At 48.3% G+C, this 23,587-nt stretch overlaps 1 protein-coding gene across 6 annotated transcripts in view; it reads left to right on the top strand.

Moving 5' to 3' along the window:
• Window positions 1–21,284, top strand: part of WBP1L (WW domain binding protein 1 like) — a 59,429-nt gene extending 38,145 nt beyond the window's left edge. For 5 of the 6 annotated variants that reach the window (XM_082425336.1, XM_082425338.1, XM_082425339.1 and 2 more), the window contains 3 exons: window positions 7,259–7,361; window positions 16,022–16,183; window positions 17,610–21,284. In XM_082425336.1, the coding sequence (XP_082281462.1) occupies window positions 7,259–7,361; window positions 16,022–16,183; window positions 17,610–18,346 (1,002 nt within the window). In that variant the 3' untranslated portion in view covers window positions 18,347–21,284. Of the gene's footprint in view, window positions 1–7,258; window positions 7,362–11,305; window positions 11,347–16,021; window positions 16,184–17,609 lie in introns of all 6 variants that reach the window. The other variant, XM_082425341.1, reaches the window with a different exon arrangement.
• The last annotated feature ends 2,303 nt before the right edge of the window (window positions 21,285–23,587 follow it).

Raw genomic sequence — 23,587 nt, 5'->3', positions numbered from 1 at the left:
ATCACTTGAAACGTGTATGTATTACAGTTTATCTGATCATTCTATTAAGTTTTTTTGGAGAGTCTTATCCACCTATTTGTTGAATTTCCCACATGTTGTTTGTGATGAATTATTTTTACATAAGTTTTTATATTTTGTGTGAGCTCATCTTCAACAGAGCTTTATCTGTGGGCATCTTTCATGCCCTGATTGAGGGTAGGTCTCTTTAGAGTTTTACATTTCTTCTACCAGATGTCCCATCCTGGGACTACTTTTTTTTTTTTTTTTTTTTTTTTTTTTTGGCTGCATTGGGTCTTCATTGCTGCTCATGGCCTTTCTCTAGTTGTGGCGAGTGGGGGCTACTCAGCTACTCTGTTGTGGTGAGCTTGCTTCTCATTGCGGTGGCTTCTGTTGTTGCGGAACACAGGCTCTAGGCACACAGGCTTCAGTAGTTATGGCATGAGGGCTCAGTAGTTGTGGCTCACGGGCTCTAGAGTGCAAGCTCAGTAGTTGCGGCGCACCGGAGTAGTTGCTCTGTGGCATGTGGGAATCTTCCCAGACCAGGGATTGAATCCATGTCCCCTGCACTGGCAGGCGGATTCTGAACCACTGCACCACTTCCCAGGGAAGTCCTGGGACTACTTTTTGTGTTAAAATTTTGGCTTGGGGATTCTCAAGACTATGTAGTAGCACAATTCAGATCTCAAATTAGCTTGCGGAAAAGCCGATGGTTACAGATTATTAGAAGAGATACTTTTTCCTTCTCAATTCAGACCTTTCTTATTGTCACTGTGTGCCAAAGGGCTAATTTTTTTCTAGTCTGCTCTGTCTCTTTGAGGGTCTTCGCCTTATATTGGGACTCAGTTCCAATTCCCTGTTTTAGGTGGACCCAAGAAAATAAACAGCCCTTCTTTCCACGGCAAATGGGAAGGCCAGATCTCATTTAACACTGTAGTTTCTAGTTCCCCACCCCCAACATTTTTGGCCCGAGGGCTCTTCCTTGCTTTATTGCAAGCTCAGCTGTGTAATTAAAAGAATATATATATATATATTTATATATATAAATTCTTTATTGAGTTTGTTATAATATTGCTTCTGTTTTACGTTTTGGTTTTTTGGCCGTGAGGCATGTGGGATCTTAGCTCCCCGACCAGGGATCGAATCCGCACCCCCTGCATTAGAAGGTGAAGTCTTAACCACTGGACCGCCAGGGGAGTCCCAAAAGAATATTATTATATTTTTAAAGTTACCTACCCAGCTACATTGCTAGAAGCAGGATCTTTTCCTCTAGAATCTCTTGCTCAACGTGGTAGCTGTAGCATCCAACACAGTGCCTGGCACGTGGGGAAAGGGTATCAATACATATTTGTTATTTGATTTGTAGAAATGGATGTTTCCATTAGGAACCATTCCTTTCACCTGTAGAGAAGGCCAGAGATGGTGCTCCAAATTCATTCATATCCAGCAGCCAAGAGATGTAGCATCTGTGCTTTAACATCCTGTGAAGGCTTTCAATTTTCCTATTTTTCACTTTTAAACTTTAAAACTTCAGCACTTTCCTAAGGGCATGAAGGTGCTGTTGCCAGTTGCTAGCAGGGTTTTCCAGCCCCATAAATTGGCAAATTAAAACCATCCCCGGGGAACCATTACTGCCCAGTGTCTCTTTTTATGCTGGCACTTTGAAAGTTCTTACGCTGATTAAATTGACCTTTACAGTGGCTGCTCAGCTAAGAATAGAAACTCTTAAGACATTGAAGCTCTTAAGGAAAATGATGTTAGTCCCATAGTTTATGCTGCCGCCAAAGAGATGAGGTAACTTTTTGCGTATGTGCAAAAGGCATACTATTCATCCTCTTCCACTGTAAATAATGTTCTTTCCAGGGCAGTGCTGGTCTTGCTTCCTGCTTCTTCACACCTGTGCTTTTTGTTTGGTGACCATATGTGCCCCGTTTCTTGGAGCTCGTCACTGCGGTACCAGAGCTGAAGGCACACGTTTAAGAAATGAGGATCTTGATGGTCATCATCACAGTCATTCTGCGGTGAAAGACCTCAGCACAGGAGCATGTGTTATTCACCCAAAGTTTCTTTATGACAGGTCTACGTTTCTAGCATATTTGGGCCAGGAGTTTGTGCAAATGAAAACATTGCCTGGGAAAAAGTATCTTTAAAATGCAAATCTTATCTTGTCCCTGCTTACCTAACTTCCTTACCTACTTGTTCAACCATTTCCTAGCTAAAGGGCTTTGCTTGTACCATTTCCTTTGCCTGGAATGTTCTTCCCACCCCTCTTCCCTAGTTACTAACTTTCTAACCATCCTGGCAATCTCAGTTCAAGCTTACCCTCCTCACAGCTATCTGGACCTCCTTGACTAGTTCCTAGTTCTTTTTTTTTTTTTTTTTTTAACATCTTTATTGAAGTATAATTGCCTTACAATGGTGTGTTAGCTTCTGCTTTATAACAAAGTGAATCAGTTATACATATACAATATGTTCCCATTTCTCTTCCCTCTTGCATCTCCCTCCCTCCCACCCTCCCCATCCCACCCCTCTAGATGGTCACAAAGCACCGAGCTGATCTCCCTGTGCTATGCGGCTGCTTCCCACTAGTTATCTATTTTACATTTGGTAGTGTATATATGTCCATGACACTCTCCTACCCTGTCACATCTCACCCCACCCCCTCCCCATATCCTCAAGTCCATTCTCTAGTAGGTCTGTGTCTTTATTCCCGTCTTGCCACTAGGTTCTTCGTGGCCTTTTTTTTTTTTTTTGAAAAACATTCAGTTCTTTTGGGATTTATTTATTTCTTTATTTATGGCTGTGTTGGGTCTTCGTTTCTGTGCGAGGGCTTTCTCTAGCTGCGGCAAGTGGGGGCCACTCTTCATTGCAGCGTGCGGGCCTCTCACCATTGCGGCCTCTCTTGTTGCGGAGCAGAGGCTCCAGACGCGCAGGCTCAGTAATTGTGGCTCACGGGCCTAGTTGCTCCACGGCACGCGGGATCCTCCCAGACCAGGGCTCGAACCCGTGTCCCCTGCACTGGCAGGCAGACTCTCAACCACTGTGCCACCAGGGAAGCCCCTTCCTACAGTTTTGTCTGTATGATTACTTTATCATCTTTCATTAGACTTTAAGCTCCATGAGGGTAAAGAGCATGACTGCTTTGGCCTTTTATGTTCCCATTGTGTTCCCCACCACTAGTTCAGTGCTGGTGCAGGATAGGTACTCAGTAAATGTTGAAGGAAGGAGTGAAGGCCCTGTGTTCGCCAATGGGACAAACACCATTCTGCTTTTCAGAAAATCAGTATGTGAAAATAATGACCTTTCAAACAAAGAAGAGAGGAAGCCCAAGCATGTTGCCCCTCCTCACTGCCAAGTAGAAGATGTTCCCAAAGTCAAAGAGCTCCACAAGGGCAGGGCCCTTATCTTTTCCCTCAAAGATGAAATGTTGATTTTGTTTGGTTTGGGGCTTTTAAGTGGATTTATTTAAGCATCTGAAGTATAAAAAGCAAGTGAAGAAGTATAACTTAAACCAAGGAGGCTGTAGCTTAATAGTTAAAAGCTCAGACTCTGGAGTCAGATGAATTAGATTGGACTGCTTCCTAGCTCTGTGGCCTCCAGCAAGTGACTTAGCCTCTGTTGACCTCAATTCTCTTATACTACCCTCTTCATAGTGGTGCTTTCAAGTTTAGATGAAGGAAGACTTGTAAGGCATTTAGAACACTGCCTGGCACATAGCAGGTACTCAGTATACACTAGCCGTATTATTCACCCCAGATCATTCTGCCTTCACGGAGGCTGCATAGCCATTGTTTCATTCAGCAAACCTTTGTGTGCCAAGCACTGTGCTCATTCTTGGGGTTGGGGAGGGGGATTAAGGAGACAGAGCTCCTGCCCATAGGGAGGGCACGATATATTCTCTCGTTCACTCTTGAGAAGGGGGGGTGGGATGGGATATTAACTTCCCACTCTTCAAGGCTTGGCCTGAACAACATAGTATGTGTGTAGTGCTTGGAGATGCTTGGAAGAAAAGCAAAGGGTGCTCATAAAGAGTGCTGAGAATTTTTCATATTTGAACTTTCCATTGCATTCTCTCTAGTTCCTTTTTCTATTCTTCATGTGTCTGGAGCAGCCCACATTGCCAGTGAACTTTACTCTTCTGAGAAATAGTTCTAAGTGAATGCAGAGTGCTGTTTATTGAATGGTCTTTCATGCCCAGCGATAATGGCTCATAGAATAGCGTTGATACTGAGACCTCAGAGAAGTTAAGTCATTTACCCAAGTTACACTGTAATAAGCATAGTGTGAGAAGTGGGCTTTGAACCCAGATCTGACTGAATCTTTACCATTTGTATCTTGAGCTGCCTGGAGATCCTTGAAAGTCCTTTGGGTGACTTCCTCATACAGGGAAGGGTGGAAGAGCACCAAGCAACATTTGCACACCTCCGTTCTTTGCTGTGACTGAGAGGAGGCATAGGTTACAGGAGCTCTTGCATTGGCTCAAGGCTGCTGTCAAAGGGAATGGGAGGTGGGTAGGCTAATAAACCCTTTGGGTTTAAGGAGACATGAGTGAGCATCTTAACCAGCTCTAGGGCCATTGAGTAACTTGTCCAGAGTGCCGTTCCTCTGTAATGGCAGAGCTAGGGCCAGACACAAGGCTTCTGGATTTTCCTTTCATACCACAAGGTCTCTTTCTCTGGAGGAGCTCATGCACTCACATCTCGCTACCTTCTTAGTCCTTCATGTCTTCCTTGCTAAAGGTCCATGAACCCACATCTTGTCTTCTTTAACTGCCTACCTGCTTTCCTTCCTTCTGCAGCAGAAAATGACAGTTCCCATAACCAAGATCATCTCAGGCAACTTGGGGACTCTGTTTGGGGGGAGGAAAGCAGGGGATGAGATACACTGGGTAAAAAGTATTTGAGGAACTGAGTTAAATGATGTTACCACAGTCTGCTGTCCCTGGGAAAGTGGAGGCAGAGCAGGGAAAAAGAGTGCGGTTCTGTTTACACTGGGCTTCCTGCCTCGGGGGATGGGAGAGCCAAGAGAAAAGCTGACACCAGTAGGTCATGAGGATGCCACTTGTTTAGATTTCAGACACGTTCCATTTCATGCCTCACGGAGGACCAGTTGGCCGCCCTGTGTTCCGAGCCTGGACCTCATCTGGTGAATTTTCTTGAGGCAGAAGTGTCCCTGGATTCTTTCATGTGTCAGAGTGTAGGCAGCGCGGCCTCTTTTAGAAACTATGTGGACAGTTTGAACTGTGCTCTTGTGAGCCAGGCCAGAAGAATGGCATTTCAGGGCCTGGTAAACTTGGGAGAAACTTTTTGATGTCCTTAGGAAAGCAGTGTTTTGCTCTGAAGTCAAGAGGGAGAGGGTGTGTTCTAGCAAAAGCAACGAACACAGATCTGCTTTCTCCACACGCGTCAGGCCTCAGAGGAGACATCCCACTGGACAGCCACCTGCTACGTGTGCCATTTTACTTATGGCGGACACAGGAAGGCAAAGATAGGAAGAACTCTGTTTGCAATACTATTGTGAAACCCTCATAGTCAGAGTCAACAAATGCCTTTCCCATGTTTCCTTCTTCCTAAACCCCTTTACAGCAGGGTGTAAGACTCTTAAAGACCAGGAAACACCTGAGGATGTGGTGGAAACATGCACTGAGCCAGGGATCCGTGGTGTAGCCGTGCACTTTCTTTTGTCCTCGTGGCTTCAAGTGCCCAGCCTCTAGCCCTGTAGACAGTCGCTGGAGTGCTTTGTTTGTACCCTTGGCCAAACAGACAGTGGAGTATAAAGCAAGACCCAGAGAACAGGAACCGACCCTGTGACTTGAGTTTCCACTGGCAGACGTCCACCCGGATGTACACTGTGGGCAGGGTCAGCCTGAGTAGCAGCACATATAATACTGTGGTTTTAGTTTCTTTGCTGAGCAGGGTTTTTTCCCTTCCTAGCTCTGTGCCTCTTGAGGTTAGGGACAATTTCTTATTCATCGTTGTATCCCTCGTACCCAACCCAGTGCTTGGCACAAAGACCGTGTCCAGTCACTGCATGTGTTACTTCTTTAGAACAAAGAAATGTTGAAAGCCAGATCTTCTAGGTCTCATCATATGCATTGTGACCCAGAGGACATTTGAGGCTGAAGTTTAGGTCAGCCGGTGGGGTGTTTCATATCTTAACTACGAAATATAAAAAAAACCTTTCCACCTCCATCCCTCTCCACCAGTGCTGTGAATAGAATTTGGCAAAATGCTAGATGGTTACTCAGCGGTGCCCTTTCTGTAGCTGTCCCTGACAAGGGACAGTGTGAATCCTAGATCCAGTCAAGATTATTAAGAGATCATTTGGTAAGCAAAAAAAGATCTAGCAAATTGAAATTGGACTAGGTCACCTGAGCAAGTCACCCCTTTTCTTTTTTTTTTTCTTTAATTTTATTTATTTATTTATTTATCCATTTATGGCTGTGTTGGGTCTTCGCCTCTGTGCGAGGGCCCTCTCCAGCTGCGGCAAGTGGGGGCCACTCCTCATCGTGGCCTCTCCTGTTGCCGAGCACAGGCTCCAGACGCGCAGGCCCAGCAACCGTGGCCCATGGGCCTAGTCGCTCCGCGGCATGTGGGATCTTCCCAGACCAGGGCTCGAACCCGTGTCCCCTGCATTGGCAGGCAGATTCTCAACCACTGCGCCACCAGGGAAGCCCCACCCCTTTTCTTAAGATTGAAAGAATTTTAGTAGCAAGATTTTTAGCCTTCTTTTGAATCACACTGTAATTAACCTTGGAGATATGTGTTCTGAAGGGAAGATGGACTGACTGACCAGATGCCAATCCTAGAATACGTGCTGCCTTCATTATTCTGGGAACTTTCACAGAGAAACGGATTTATTTAAAATATACAGCCTATTACAGGAGAATCACCACCTTCTTACTGGTGAGTTTAGCACCAGAACGTGGAGTGTTTCTGCTTAGATATAAAGAAAGCAAGGAGAGCTCTGCTCTTTACCAGTCGGCTTTGTGTACTGAATCCTCTTCCCCCTTTAATAAACCATATTATTTTTCTTAACTCTGCTGTTGTTGTGTGGTTCTTTCTTTCTTTCTTTCTCTCTCTCCCTCCCTCCCTCCCTCCCTCCCTCCCTCCCTTTCTCTCTTTCTTTTCTTTCAGTAAACATTGGTACAAACCATTTTGGTGGAAGGTGGGCAGGCGATCAGTAAGAGGAGGATGAGAAGAAAAGTAGTGTTTAAAAGCTATAATTTAATATGCTACAGTGTTTTTTTTATTTCTTTTAGGATAAGGAAACCTGCGTGGGTACCAACAATCAAAGCTACATCTGTGACACAGGACACTGCTGTGGACAGTCTCAGTGCTGCAACTACTACTATGAACTCTGGTGTAAGTCCTTGCTTGGGGATGTCTTGGCATCCCAGGGTCTCGGTTACCGCCTCTGCTCATTGGGAAACCATAGGCTGGTCAGCCCTTTTCTTATTCTCTTGGTGGCAGTGTTGGTGAGCAGAATCTGCTTCCAGGTTCTAGAAGCGGTCTCTCTGTAGAGGAGGAGAGCTCTGGTGCTCTTCGGACACCATGCGCTAAAGACTGGAGAACATGGTCTGAGACTTCTTAAGAAGCTGCGGTTAGCAGGTCTGCTGCAGAATCTCCTGAATGGTGTTCTCTTTGATGCCCTCTCCAGGGTGTGCCGAGCAGTGACAACAACTTACATCCTCTCATGGGCCAGCCCAGGTGCCCAGGCTCGCCATCTTTGCAAAGAGAGGTTTGCAGCAGCCAAGCTGCTGTGAATGCTGTAATGCCATTTTCTTGTAAGAAGCACCAAGGCTTCCAGAATTCCCCAGAGATCATCAAGGAGCTGCCTCTGTTTCTGAGGGTCTCTCTCAAAGGGATAATCTTTCCCTAGGTCCTTGCCGACAGAGCCCTCCTGGAGAGAAGGAGTCTAGAGGTTCAGCCCCTTTTCTTCCTTCCCCAGATCACAAACTGAAGTGTCTAGAGGCTTCTCCAGTCTACCTAACCTGTTGCTGTCAGCTCAGTGCCATGTGGAGACAATCCTCGTCTTGCCACTGCTTGTTGGCAGCCAGGATCGCTTGCACCTTCCAGAGTTGCACAAGGGTGGTGACATTGCCGTGGTCTTCAGGGAGTGACCCAGGCTTGGAGAGTTCACTAAAGCCCTTTGTACTCTAATCTTCTTGGAACTCAGATGAGACACTGTAGGATGCCAGACAAAGAAGGGGAGGATGTGAGGGTCCTAAGGGCAGAGAGTTGCCAGGTGACCAGCGTGCAGTGGTTCTCGTAACTGTCTGTTGCTAGAGGAAACGGTAGACTGTTTCCCCAGAGAATTCTAAGTCCCCATCACTCCCTCCATTTGGAAACAAACTTTGTGCTTGCTGGTCAACCACGTCCTTACCATCACCACCATCTCTTCCCTTTTTCCCCTTCTCCTTTCTGATCTCCCCATTCCCCCCCACATCAGTGATATGGTCAGAAAGCAGCTAGAAGGGCTATTGTTTGAAATGGAAAGGAAATTAGACTCTTGGCTGGGAAGCCTCTCCCTCTAAATGCAAATGGATCCTGCAGCCAGTGGGGGTGGGTCCTACAGACAGGACCTCTCCTCACTCTTGTCCTTCCCTTTTGAGGACTGGCTCAGGGGTGGTTAAGGGCAGACTCCTCCCCAAGGAGAGAACAGGGTTCAAGATGTCCCCACCAGTCCTGCAAGTATTATATAAGCAGCAGCAAAGGCAGGCCTGGAGTTGTTGGTGCTATTTTAGAAGGGGAGGGGCTGAGGGACTCACTAGAGAAACACAAAGTGCCAGGCAGGTGGACAGACTGTGTTTAAATGTTTCAAAATGCAGATAACCACAGGGCTCAAATTCTCCCTCCCACCCCTTGTTAAAACAAAAGTTGAAGCTGGGCTGCCAAAAAGCCACAGAGCTGCAGCTTGTTTTTTCTGGGGCCCGGCCCAGGCGGCATCAGTTGCGGAAAGAATGGAGTTGCTGATGGCCCCCATCTCAGATTGACAGAGCCTCCTGGGCTGTTGGCAGAGCGGACTCAGTAGCCACCAGAATTGGGTCACCAAAGCCAGGGCTGGGGGTGGGGCGGCTGGGACAGGGAGACCCAGGTGGCAGGGTGGCAGGCAGTCTGGGAACCAGGCACTTCGTCCCGAGGGCCTGAAGAAAGCCAGGGGAAGAGCTGCACGGTGGCTCATCACCTCTCCAGTTGTGGTCAGCCGGGGAAAGGAGAAGGCCAGATGGAGACCAGAGTCTGGACGGGGAGGAAAGACTCACCCCTGTACAAGTTGGCCCATGCTTCCCAAACTCTGAGGGGACGGAGACTGTAAAAGCCAAACTTCCTCTTGTCTGTGCCCAGAAATGGCTTTTTGGTCCGAAGATGCCCAGTGAGTGTTCCACCCCTCTCGGAATTCTTTGGTTTTCCTCCTTCTTAGGGGCCTGGCCTCGGCCTGATGTGTAGAGGAGGGAGGTCGAGCGTAGGAATGAGCCCTTTCAGCTCTCATCAGAACTGTGCTTTTTGCGCTTTGAACCCTGTTCCCTCTTATTGCCTCTGAACTTTGCCTGAAATGTGAAAGTAATGGGCTTTGCATTATTCTTTTTGTCTCTTTCCTTTGGAAGGAAAAAAATCTCAGCCAGGAAATCCTTGGCAGGGTTTTTGTCAAAGTACCTCTTTAACCATAGTTGCCTACAGGGAAGGCCTCACGGAAAAACAAATGCCATTTCCGCCAACCCTCATACCACTACTTAGCTGAATTTTCCTGTGTGCTGAGGACTGTCTCAAACACACACACACACATACACACACACAGCCCACTTTACACAGACACACAAGCACACACAGACCTTAAGCTTCAGCCAGCGCCCTTACTCCTGTGTCTTTTCAGTCTCTTGTAACGTTAAGCCAGGGGTCATTCTTGGGTCTGCATCAGTCCAGAAGTGAGGGTCCTGTTTACCACTGCCATGGCTGAGGCTATAAGAACCTGGCCATTATTATTATTATCATCCCATGCATTTTCACGGCACTTGTACTTTCAGTCATCATTCGATCATCTATTCAGCAAACTCTTATTCCAGTGGTTTCAGACTTTGGCAAGCATCTGCATTTCCTGGAGGGCTTATTAAAGCACGGATTTCTGGGCCCCAGTCCCAGAGTTTTTGATTCAGTAGGTCTGAGGTGGACCTGAGAATTTGCAATTCTAACAAGTTCCTACTGGATGCTGTGGCCTCTTCTGTGTTAGAGCGTGTGGGGAGACAGAATCCTTGCCATCAAGAAGGGAGTCTCTGAGCAGAGAGAGGAGATAAGACAATGTGCCTCACTAGTAATGCAAAGTAGAGAGTGGAGTGTATGTGCCAGGACTGCGATGTATGTGCCAGGAGAGTTTGCTTTAGCTGGACAGGATTCAGGCAGGCTGCATGGAGGAGGTGGCATTTGAGGTAGGCCTTAACGGGTGGATAGGATTTAAGCACATGGAGAAGGGTAGAATGACTTCCCAGGCCGAGGAATACCAAACACCATAGGTCAAGGCCTCACGGGAAAGAAGAAAGCATGCATCTCATTAACCTTTCCCCTGTGGCCATGGGGCTGGGCTGTGGGGCTTGCCCAGGGGAGATGAGGGTGCTGACGTGCATAGAACTCTGCCGTGTGACTGGCACTCATTAAGGTCTTCACACACGTCAGCTCAGCCCGCCCCAAATACAACCCTGCCAGGTACACATATCCCGTTTCTCAGGACCAGGGGCATTAAGTAGCCGGTCAGTCGGTCGCAGCTGAGTAGTGGGGTCAGTGTGCCTCACACAAAGCTATACCCCTTTCCCGAACTCTTCAGTGCCAGGCTGGAAGGGTGGTGGGCCCAGGTTGTGAAAGGTCTCGAATGTGCATGCTTGAGTACTCTGCATACAGATATTAACTCGGTTATCCTCACAATGACCAAGTAGGTAGAAACCATTATTCTCCCCATTTTACAGATGGGGGAAGTAAAGACAAAATGATCAAGGTCACAAAGCTAGGAAATGAAACTTGTCCAGTCTTTCCGATGAAGTTGCAAGTCCTCTAAAGTCTTCATTTCCCAAATTCAGTCCTTTTTCCACAGCAGCAGTGTCAGGAGCTCCTGCTAAGAGCTATCAGGGGCCAGGGAGGTCACCCACCATCCTGTGGGGTAGAAGGAGCGCTAGTTGACCGTATACTTTGGCTTCCTAATGAGGAATTTCCTGCCAGTTGGGGAATGGTGTTTTCCCAAGTTTATAGTGAGCTCTGGGGCACATGACTCAGTTCCTACATTGGACTGTGATTGTTTTTAAAAACATGTTTTCCATTTTGCTTAGCATGACAAATGCACCCCACCATGAGGTCACAGCTTTCAAAGGTCAGTGGGGAATGTAATCTGTGGGTAGGTGTGTGTTTGGGGAGGAGGGCCTGCTTCTGTCTTTCTGTGTGGCTCTTTCAGTAGGTTTTCCTTTTAAAAACTTTCCTCCTTGTTTGTGAAATCTAGTGAAAATATCAAAAGTTTGTACAACTCCATAGGTACTAGTCTGGACGGTCCCCCTTTTAAAGCTGATGGGACATGGCTTTGACTAGAATAGCTGCCAAGAGCATCCGTTTTGTGAGGGTCAAACCAAGAATGCCTTCTGTCTTCCCACATTAACTCCATCAAGTTGGACCAGTCCTTAGGGGCCTTTTCTGGACCTGTGCTAATGCCTCATTACCCCACTAGGCCCCTTCTGCCCCCAAGTTAGTTTTCTCCTAGTTTTGATCCACACTATCACTTTGTGATACTATATTAGAAATGCAAAACTCAGTTCGAGATTTTATATCACGTCATATAAGTGGTACGTGGTAGGGAGAGTTTTTCTACCCATGATACCACATGAACAGAAGCAGCTGATGGAATTTCAGTAAACATGTGTTTTCTGGTGCTGTTCGATATAACTGGGGTAACTCTGCCAAGGGCATGCCTTCCACTTGTCTCATTTCTTCCCCCAGCCTCCTTCTACCCTGCCTCATTTCTCCTTAAAAAAAAAAAAAAAAAAAAAAAAGACCTCTTTTTCTATTATACTTCTAGTTCAATAGAACTCAGGCTTTTTCTGGAATAAGGATTCTCTTAAGAATGTGATGAACATTTTAAATCCTTTCCCCCAGAAAAACCTATAAAGATACTGCATCAGTCAGGATAGGCGAGAGGTTATGCTCAGTAATAAGTCCAAACTCCTAGTGGCCCTAAAACAACAGGTTTATTACTCACACTATATGTCCATCACAGGTTGGATGAGAGCTTTGTTCCTACTTCTTTATCCCCTGGGGCCAGACTGACCCTGAAGTCACTATCTGGAATGTTATGGCTTGCCATGGCAGAAGGGAGACTAACAGAGGGTCTCACATCAGCAAGAAATGTTCTGGCCTCTAAGTGACATCTGTCACTTCCAATCTCAATTTATTAGTTAGAAGCTGCCTCAAAGTGTCACAATCATAATGGCGCCAGGAAGTTCAAGCCTACCCACATGCCAGAAAGGGGGAGAACCAGAAATATGTGGCCAACATAAAAACCAGTGCCTGAGATATTTCTTATTAAAAGCCTATTATAGGGCTTCCCTGGTGGTGCAGTGGTTGAGAATCCACCTGCCAATGCAGGGAACATGGGTTCGAGCCCTGGTCTGGGAAGATCCCACATGCTGCAGAGCAGCTAAGCCCGAGCGCCACAGCTACTGAGCCTGCGCTCTAGAGCCCGCGAGCCACAACTACTGAGCCCGTGTGCCACAGCTACTGAAGCCCGCACGCCTAGAGACTGTGCTCCACAACAAGAGAAGCCACTGCAATGAGAAGCCCGCGCACCGCAGCGAAGAGTAGCCCCTGCTTGCTGCAACTAAAAAGAAAGCCCACGTGCAGCAACGAAGACCCAATGCAGCAAAAAATAAATAAATAAATAACTTAATTTTTTTTTAAAGCCCGTCATAATATAGCTGAGAAGTTTTGCCTTAGATCATATACATTGCAGCATTAAGGTTAAAAGTTAATTTACCTTTAGGTAAGAAACAATTGAAGAAATGACTTGGGAGGTAAAAAATTGTAGAGTTTGGTGCTGATTATCTCATGGGAGAATGTACTTTGAAAATTATAAAGTAACACAGAAGTATAAAGGATTGAGAGATGATGCTGGGTAGTATAAAAAAGTGGTTAGCCCAGAATCTTTTAGACTTGACTCTAAAATACGCTTGGAGCCAGGCTCTTCAGCAGAATGCATTGTGCTTATTTGTGCCGCTTCCTTCGGGTGTGACCCCACCCCAGGAGACTGGGAGCTGAACAGATCGTAGGGGCTGGAGGAGATGTTACAGGACCACAGCGGGAAGCCAGTTCACTCCCAGAGCTCCTTTCTGGCTTCAAAACCATTCCCTGAGGGCTCCTCTTACAGTGTCCAGTCTCCAGTTGGTGAGCATTGGAAGGAGAGAAGTGCAAGTTAAGTTAAGCAAATGTCAGCAGCGACTCCGGGAAGGACCACAAGGGAGACTTCTGACTTCAACTTACATTTATGAACTCTGATTAGGAACGGGGTTTTTCTGTCTGCTGATGGGAAATGGGGAAGAGATTCTCTGCCCATTGTCCTCTACCTGCTCTCCCGTTGCTAGACCTCAGCAGAAGGTTCAGTTGAACACCGACACGTGCTGAAAACACAAAGGTGTTACACAGTGGTGTTGCCAGCCTGCCAGGGCTGGCAGGCTGTACTGCTATCCTGCCTTACCCCATAGGGGTGGCTCTGTGGGGAGATTCAGCCCGGACACCCCTGGGGGACAGAAGGAAACACCCTGGGTGTTGCTAGAGGCCACACCCTAAATGTCAGTGGGATCTTTCAGAATATTCTGGTTCAAACAGGAAAAAGAATCAGGGGTTTATTCATTTACAAATCTGTTTGCTGGGAGAGGGAGGCTTTTTTTTTTTTTTTAAATGAAATTAACTCATTCTGACGAGATGTAGAAATACTTACATTCTAAACACAAATTTATAATTACAAAGCAGACAATAAAAAATATACATAACGTTTGTAATGGGAAAAACTTGAAGTTCTTCAGGAATAGAGAACAATGAAGTTCTTCAGGAATAGAGAACAAATGAAAAATAATATAATCTATTCTCATTTAATAAAAACTCACCTTAAAATTATTCCTCAGATTATTTTTTTTTTAATTTTTTATTTATTATTTATTTATTATTTTTATTTTTGGCTGTGTTGGGTCTTCGTTTCTGTGCGAGGGCTTTCTCTAGTTGCGGCGAGCGGGGGCCACTCGTCATCGCGGTGCGCGGGCCTCTCACTATCGTGGCCTCTCTTGTTGTGGAGCACAGGCTCCAGACGCGCAGGCTCAGTAACTGTGGCTTACGGGCCCAGTTGCTCCGCGGCATGTGGGATCTTCCCAGACCAGGGCTCAAACCCGTGTCCCCTGCATTGGCAGGCAGATTCTCAACCACTGAGCCACAAGGGAAGCCCCAGATTATTTTTTTATTGAGAAAAAATATTGTTTTTATTTCAAAGAAGTACATGTTCATTTTATTGGCAATAGCAAAAAACAAGAGCTGGTACCAGAAAATCTGCTGTCCTATTGTCCAGGAATAACCTCATGACTAACTTCCTGATCATCCCTCTGGACATTTATATATACTTTTTTCTTAAGCAAAAATTGGGATCATATTTTATGCTGTTTTGTAATCTGCTTTTTTTTTTCATTTAATATTAGAAACATCTTTATATGTCAAATATAATATTCTGTGAATAAGTTTTTAATGATTCATATCATTTCATTGTATGAAGACATTCCCAGAGGAATTTTAAAACCTATTCAGAAATATGTTAATTTTTTTTAAAGCCAGCAAAAATAAAATTAGTCACAGATATTTTTAAGTTTTAACTTACTTTGTTTCCAGTTTTATAATTTGAAAGAAGAAAAATAATTGGGAGAAGAAAATTAAAATTTCTTCTCATAATCCCACGACTTAAAATGTCACTATTTTTTCCTTCCAGTCTTTTTTTCCCCTCTCTATCTCTATATTTTTTAAAGCAAAATTGCTCATTCATTCAAAAAAAAAAGTTAGAAGCCTTTTCTGTATACATGTGAAGATTGAAGAGGGGGTCTTATACTGGAGTTTGCCAGGGTTCTCTGAGTATGATCCAAGAGAACACAGTGGGAAATGAGAAGAAACAATCTGCCTGGGGAAGAGGACGGTAGGCTTCTCCCCTGCTCCTTTACCCCTTTCTGGAGCCAGGAGGAAGAAGGGGAGGCCTCTGATGGTCCCGAGTCTAATGCAGCTGCAGGCCAAAGCGAGGTGGGAGTGGATTGTTTGTGATGGTGGGAGATGGAATTGTACCGGATTATGTCAAGAGCAGAGGAAGTTGTTTACACTCTCCAGGGAAGAAATGGGCCTGAGGAAATTAGAATTTTTCCACCTCTAACTTCAGTGACTCTTGTGTGACGGAGGCGACATGGTAGAGAAAAAAATTTTATCAGGTAGCCCCTCCGAGGCCCCCTGCAACCGCTCATCTGCTGAGATGTGGTGATTCTGAGGGGCTCTTCGCTCTTGGTGGGGAGCCTGGGAGCCGTCCTTGTGGGCTTGAGCAGGGCGGGAGTGGGGAGGTGGGCACCAAGAGAGGCTGAAGCATTTTCTCAGAGATCTCTTAAGATAGGAAGGGCACACTGTCCTAAAAGGTAAGCATACTTAATGCCCCCCAAACCTAAAATATGGAAGGACCAGTAGTGCTGCACAGATGCCTTGGCATTCTTCCCTTCCCCCAGGAGCCCTGGAGGTGCCCCGGAGTGAGTGACCTCTTTTACGGTCACCATTCTTACATTTCTGCCCTCTTCCGCCCCACGTGTCTTTCACTCTGGTACAAACATGAAAATTGATCACAGGTTCTAAATGTAACTTCACCAGGCAAGGGCCAACAGTGCCAGCCTCGACCAGGCGCGCAGTGTCCCTGGGCCTCCTTGTGCCGAGAGCAGCCCCTCCAGCTGGCATTCATGGTGTGCCCACGCCTCTCTGTCTCGCCTCCCTGCCCCCAGGGTTCTGGCTCGTGTGGACCATCATCATCATCCTGAGCTGCTGCTGCGTGTGCCACCACCGCCGAGCCAAGCACCGCCTTCAGGCCCAACAGCGGCAACATGAAATCAACCTGATCGCCTACCGGGAAGCCCACAATTACTCAGCGCTGCCATTTTATTTCAGTATGTACACCAAACCCCACCCTCGGGGCCCAGGACACATAGACTGTGGGCACAGGGGGTTGGCCTCCTTGTCCCGCACAGAGCAGGGTCTCACAAGTGTGGGAACAAGGGGGTGCGCACCTTTAGCGCCGAGGAGCCAGTGCTGTGGATGCAGCCCCTGGCAGCCACTGGGCCGCTCCAGTCCACACCAGCTGGGTTCTGACTACATCTCCGCTCCTTTAGTTTAGGCAGATTTTTTTAGGCAGGTGGTGGTATGGTGTATGATGTGAATGAATTGAGATTTAGAGGTCAGTGGCCTGAAATCCCCCCATTTTGCTTCCTGCCGTGTGCTGTGCTTGAGCAGAGGCTGCTACAAAAGGGGCAGCGGTGGGGGGTAGCACTGGGACTTCCTGAGAACCAAGAAACTCGGTGACTCACTGAAGGGCACACTCACCTGACTTCCCTGGGGTTCCTTTTTTTTTTTTTTTTTTTTTTTTGCCATGCTGTGGGATCTTAGTTCCCTGACCAGGGATTGAACCCAGGCCCTTGTCAGTGAGAACGCCAAGTCCTAACCACTGGACCACCAGGGAAGCCCCTCCCTGGGGTTCCTTACACTCACTGATCTCTCGAGTGGTCGGTGGAGGCCCCGAAGTGCAGCCTGTCCAAAGCCATTCTGCAGTGTGTTCTACAGACTAAAGTAGTCATAAGTTTGGAATTCCACACCTAGAAGAGTTAAGTGCTTAGCACAGTGCCTGGCATATAGTAAGTGCTCAATAAATGCTAGCAATTACTGTTATAATTAGATCATCTGTGCCTCAAAGCAAAAGATAACTCCCCTGGCATGTTCTTAACAAGCCTTGATGACAGGCCCCTCGCCCTTTACTGGTAAGCCACCCACTCTCGATGCGAATCAGGATGAGGTTTGGTGTGTATTTCCAGACCACCTCTTGCCACACTAGGGTGAGAGGCAACACAGTTTTCCAGCCTCCCAGAAAAAGGCTCTCTTCATGATATACATCTGGAAAGTCTTAACTTAGGGTCCCTGACCCTGAGGCCCACGGGATGCAGATGGAGGACACAGTCTGAGCTAGAAACATGAGACTTGCGTGCATGTGGAAAACAGGTCCCTTCCAGGCAGAACTCTCTTGGCCATTCACCACATTTGCTGAACCCTCTGCTTTAACTCCAGACAAGCAGAAGTCCTTGCCTGTGAAGCAGCTTTAGGAGCTCTCAGATTTCCAGAAGCTAGAATCTGTCACTCCCAATCTGCTCCCCTTTCTCTGCAAAGTCGTTCACAGCCCTGTGCCCTGCCTGCACCTGAGAGCTGTAGCCGTCCCTCGGTGGGTATGCTGGGGGTGGGACGAGACATATGCTTAGTGTGAGCCTGCAGTCTGTCCTAGAACAATTGCCAGTGCAGTAATTTCTCCTCCCTACCTCCCCATTTTAGGGTTTTTGCCAAACTATTTACTACCTCCTTATGAGGAAGTGGTGAACCGACCTCCAACTCCTCCCCCACCATACAGTGCCTTCCAGCTCCAGCAGCAGCTGCCTGCGCAGTGTGGCCCTACAGGCGGCAGCCCCCCGGGCGCCGACCCCACCAGGGGCTCCCAGGGGGCTCAGAGCAGCCCCTTGTCCGGGCCCAGCAGAAGCAGCACGCGACCCCCGAGCATCGCTGACCCTGAGCCCTCCGACGTGCCAGCAGACCCAGCAGCCACCAAAGCCCCCGGGATGGAGCCCAGCGGCTCTGTGGCCGGCCTGGGGGAGGTGGACCCTGGGGCCTTCCTGGACAAGGATTCCGAATGTAAGGAGGAGCTGCTGAAAGAGTACAGCTCCGAGCAGGGCGGCGCCCTCCCTGACAGCAAAGACAAGACGCCTGGCAGACATCGCCGCTTCACAGGTGACTCGGGCATCGAGGTGTGTGTGTGCAACCGGGGCCACCACGATGACGACCTCAAAGAGTTCAACGCGCTCATCGACGATGCTCTGGACGGGCCCCTGGACTTCTGCGACAGCTGCCATGTGCGGCCCCCTGGCGACGAGGAGGAAGGGCTCTGCCAGCCCTCCGAGGAGCAGGCCCGGGAGCCCGGGCACCCTCACCTGCCGCGGCTGCCTGCCTGCCTGCTGCTGAACACCATCAACGAGCAGGACTCCCCAAACTCCCAGAGCAGCAGCTCCCCCAGCTAGAGCAGGCCCTGCCTGCGCCCGAGAACTTGGCGACACAACCAGGGTAGGGGAGAACCATGAGAGAAGCATTAAGTGACTGTGTTCCTTTTTTTTTTTTTTTTTTTTCCCCCTCTGCTCCTGCGTTTTCCTGCATCTCCAGGTACAGTTTGGGGTGTGGGTGCCTCGCCCCTCATAGATACACAGTGTCACGGAGGGCCGAGAAGTTGTCCCGTGACTCATTCCTCATACCCCACCCCGTTGTTCCCCTTTACCTCTTTTCAAGTCACGTGTCACTACCTGCTTGGGTCAGAGAGATGTGCGTTTCAGAAGCCCCCAAGGAGGGGATGAGACTGTGCCCTGAGGTGACTCTTGGTGATGGAGTGGATTCATGTTCTGGTGTGAGTTGATGAGAACCTCGCCGCGTCTCAGTCTGAGAGAGGTGGCAGGTCTCAGCCCTGGGTGAAGCCCCAGTGGTCCGGGGATTGTCGCCCCTCGCTGCCAGTGTCTCCGGAGCTGGAATTGGGCTCCTCCTGTGGGAGGATGAGAGCTCACCAGCGGTCGCGTGGCGGGTTGGTAAAGGGCTTGTGCTCTCAAATTCCAGGTGACGAGATCGAGGTGGCATGATGCATCCTGGAGGGGCCCCTTCCCAGCAGGTTCTGGCTGGCCACGGACTGGTTCAAGTGTGGAAGATTACACCTGCCTTCTCTTTGGTTTTTTTCTTTTAAAAAAAACCAACAACAATAGAAGTGAGCTGAAAATAAGAACTTAACCAGTGGGCAGGCAAGAATTCTGTTTTGGAAAAGGAAAATTTGTGGCTTTTTCCCAACTTGGCCTTCAAAGAGTCCTGGCTACAGTTGAGCCAGAAGGAGATGTTTTGTGTGCAGGCTTGGGTGGGAGCTGTCTCTGGAACTTCTGTGGGTGAGCAGGAGGCCCTGCGCTGTGGCAGCGGATAGAGGTGCAGCTTTCCGCATCTCTGCCGTTTGATCTGTGCCCACAGGTGATCAGTACCCTCCCCCGTCCCAAGCACACGTCTGCCGGCCTTCACGTCTCACTGTTCTCTGTGAACAAATGAGGAGGCTGTGGGACCTGAGAAAGGGCGGTCCCGCAGCCTGACTCTCACACAGTATTTTCTCTAGATTCTGAGTAAGCTGTTTTGTTTATTTGTTTGTTTTTTCAAACTGACCATTTGGAAAAAATGCCTTGGTTATCTGTGGTTTTTGTGCCCTTTCCCTGCTCCGCCCCGCCTTGAGTGGGGTAACTAATTTTTGTAGCCTATGTCAAGTGTCTAAGTGGCCCAGGTAGGAGGGTGAAGGCAGCCATCCTGAAGGACCACAGGATCCTTATTATTGTAGTTTGGCTTCAAAAACCAGTTGAGCTTTGATAGGAATAATCTGAATGGAGAAAGCAAACTGCTGAAACTAACATTCCCTGTCCAGCCCTGTTCATATGAAGAGTTTGGTTCTTCCCCCACTCTTGAACAATGACATTCAGACTAGGCATTGATGTTATGGTAAGAAAGGAAGGTATATATATGTATATATATATGAATACACACGTATATATGTGTATGTGTGTATATATGTATATACACACACACACACAAAATAGACAAATCCAAGGCTGTGAGGTGAACGAGTGTCTGAGTTTGGAGTCCACAAAACCAAAATCCATGTTGAACAAAGTGCAGTCCGTATACAGTGACTTTTTGGATAACCTGTGTGTGTCTGTCCGTTGTGTGTGAGCCCCCAGCCCTGTTTTCCTGTGAATACGCTTTGAACGGCAGCCACTCTGCTCACGTTACCCACACGTTTGGAGCAGGCGCGGCCCTCTCAAGGTAATTTATTTTACGCATTTACTGTTTACTGAGCAAACGTCTGACTGTGCACTTGGGTGAACTCAGCAGCGCTGTCGGCGGCAGTCCCCACGTTTGCCAGAGATACTGTGCTCCAAGTAGAGGTTTTACTCTACCCATCACTGCAATTTGCACATTGCTCCGTGGACACTCAGAGGCCTGTGTTCTGCTCCCTGTAAACGGAAACGTGCTCTGAGCCTGTCTGCCTCCCTCGGCTGCTCCTGGCCCTCGGCGGCAGCCCCCGGGGGTGTCCACAGCCGCTCGGACAGAAGGCCAGGGTGGAACCTCAGACAGAAGCTGGACTGGATCTTCAGTGTCAAGCTCGGCCTGGCTATGGCCCAGACGTCAGCCCTGCCCAGAACTGCCAGGAGGGTTTGGCGGCCACCACAGTGCCATAGGGCTTACCTGCCTCTGCTGAGGTCCAGCGCGTGGCCGGTGTGTGGCGAGAGTGGGCAGAAGTGTGCCACAGCCCTCAGATGCCTTTCCTGCCACCTTTAGGTTTTTGTTTTTTGTTTTTGTCTCAAACAACTCACTGAAGTGTCTCACAGGAGATCAAGTTTTACCAAAATGAACCCTGCTCGAGTTAACTGGTCGAAGGGGTGGATTCTGGCCCTCTCAGGATTCCTTCTCCGGTCGGAGTGGGGAGCTGGTCCACGTGTTTACTGCTGGGTTCACTGCAGCATCCAACCCAGAAGGCACGAGAAGAAGAAAACGCAACGGGTGGAGCTGGGCTCGAGTCCAGCGTCACAGTCTGGCCCCTGCTACACAAGGCTGCCCCGTGTGACGCAAGACGCAAGTAGGGAGCTGAAGGACTCGTGAGGGGGCCGGGGAGACTTGAGGGAGTCTGGTGTTCCAGGTGAACGAGAAGAAAGGGGTTGGTCGAGGGTTTGGTGCTACAGTCGGAAGATTTGCAAATGCTAACACATTCCCGTGTGAGGCACATCACCTTTTGTCAGTTATTGTGAATATGTGTATTTTAAGCAATAAGATTCAGCTGGTCAGACTTTTCTGGGCAGTCTCGGTGACGCATTTCCTGTGCTGTGATTGTTCTGAAGACGGAGTGGCTCTAACCACTGTGAGAAGCCCAAATAAAATCGATCCCCGAAACTCGACTGCTCTTTTTCCTCGCAGCGCTTGTTCCTTTTTCCTCCTCAGACTTCAGGGAGTCGCACCTCGAGATTCCTCACTGCAAGTGCTCTTCCCTTCTCCCCACAGAGGCTGAGAGAAGTTGAGGACAGGCTCCTGGGCCGAGGGCAAGCTGGGTAATGGCTGCCGAGGGCACTCTCTGTCCTGAGGCATTTCCACCCAAACCCTCTCTCTGCCAAGATAATATTTCCGAGTACTTTGTAAAGTCCCACAGACAGGTTAAAATCAGAGCCCCGCAAAACAGAAACAAGTTTTGTCAGAGACTCCAAAGCTAAGACATGACATTTAAAAGGAAGCAAGCCCTCCTGGAGATCTCTTCTATTGATAAGATAGAATTGTGGATGGGCGCTTGGCCTCGGAATTTAACACACGAAATCCTTGTTTTGGGGTCCCCTCTTGGTGCCCAGTACTGTGCTGGATGCTGAGGAGAATGTGGAAGAAATGTGTAAGACAAGGCCCCTGCCCTCTAGAAGTTAAATTATAATGGAGAGGACAAAACAAACACATGTGAAATAGCTAACTGGCAATGTGAGGCGGGTTGAGACGAAGTGAGCAGTACTGTTTCAGAGAAGCTTGAGGAGTCGGGGGTGGCAGTTCAGGGCTTGCATTCCAGGCAGGCGCCTCAGAACTGATTTTTAGGTGATGCGGGAGCCACCGGTGTGCCAACATCTGCCATCGTGGGCCCGTGAGCCTTTCCTAAGACTCGTTGTCATTTTAGCCTCTGCTTAAGACTGTTCTCTTAACACTTTGAGTCAGGTGTCAGGTCCCCGCTCCAAGGCTGTGGGAAGGAACAGCCTTCTGCCCCCACCCAGCAAGACTTCTCTTTGGGCCGCATGCAGGTGGGCAAAGCAGAATGATGAGCATCCTCAGAACCCTCCCGTGAGGAGTTCTTGCCTCCCCAGGTGGAGCGCTCACTGATGGGCCAGCAGTGGATGCTGGCAGAAAGCATTGTCTTCTCTAGCCCTTGGGTTTGCCCAGCAGTCAGCCCTGTGGTGTCTGAGAGTCCAGTGTAAGCCAGGTGTGCGCCCACCCCCATCTGACCCTGGGCCAGAGGACACAGCCCCGGCCCTTCAGTGACTCCAGTGGGATGGTTTCTGCCTAGTTCCTTCTAAACTGTTGGGCTCCTCTAGGCAACCCTAGGGGAGCCATATTAGCATCTAGAAAGACAGTTCTGATCTAAAGCCACAGGAAAGAACTGGCAGAGTACCTCATTCTTACCTTCTTTAAGCTAATGTCTGAGTGGCACAAAAACAAAATGGTACAACTCTTACAAGCTGCATACCAGAGGCTGTACGTGTACGCTTACTGCCTAGGTCTATAGGGCCCACCCCAGGCTCCTGGGTCACTGAGTTCCTGATTTCTCGAACAAGGTACAACATTTGCTGTCTCTACTGCCCCAGGTGACCAGGTTCAGGTGGAGACAGTACTAATGCCTTGAAGCACGAAACAGTAGCTTTGATGAACAGGAATTTCAAGAAACTCCCCCTTCTCCAGTTTCCTCTATTTTCAGCCAGGGGGCAAAAACCAAGGTTTAACTCAGGAGAAGGAGCAGGAAGTGGGTTTGGCTGACTGTTGACTGAACCTGCTGGAAACTTGAACCTGCTGGGAAGGGTAGTGGGTCTTGGGAGGTGTTTGGGATGCAGTTTCCAGCTGGGACAAGTGGCTGGCCTTACTTAAGAGCTGAGCATTTATGGAGCACCTACTGTGTGCCAAGTGTTGGGGATGCAGATATGCCTTAGACCTGGCCCCTCTTTAGAAGAGCTAATAATGCTCTAGTGAGGAAGAAGGGCACATGAACGGTTTTAGTAGCGCCTGGTAAATACCACGAGGCATGTGTGTACAGGATGCTGTGGAAGAGAATGTAGCCCACCTGTGGGTTCAGGGCAGTCTTCCTGGAGCAGGGACTTCTAAACTGAGCTTGCCAGGTGGAGAAAGGTGTAAAGGGAATTCCAGGCAAACGTTTGATTGGCAGATTATTGAGTGCCTACTGTGTGAGAAGGACAAAAAAGCATAGGATGCCTAAAACAGGAGAGTGCGGTGTCATGTCTAAAGCTTTGAGCAATTTAATCCCTCTAGGTAACTGCATTCTGGGAAGTGACAGGAGATGAAGCTGGAGAGGTAAGCTGATAGTAAAAAGATTTTAATTTGTCCTTATTTTATTTATTGACTGTTTATATAACACCAGGTCTCGTATACGCCTCTTACCTACGTTTTCTCATTTTAGCCTCAAAGCAGCCCTCTGAAGTATGGACTGTAATTATTCC

This window comes from Balaenoptera physalus (assembly GCF_965194825.1).
Source record: "Balaenoptera physalus genome assembly, chromosome: 14".
In the NCBI taxonomy this organism is placed as follows: Eukaryota; Metazoa; Chordata; class Mammalia; order Artiodactyla; family Balaenopteridae; genus Balaenoptera; species Balaenoptera physalus.
This window is presented reverse-complemented; position numbering and strand designations above follow the sequence as displayed.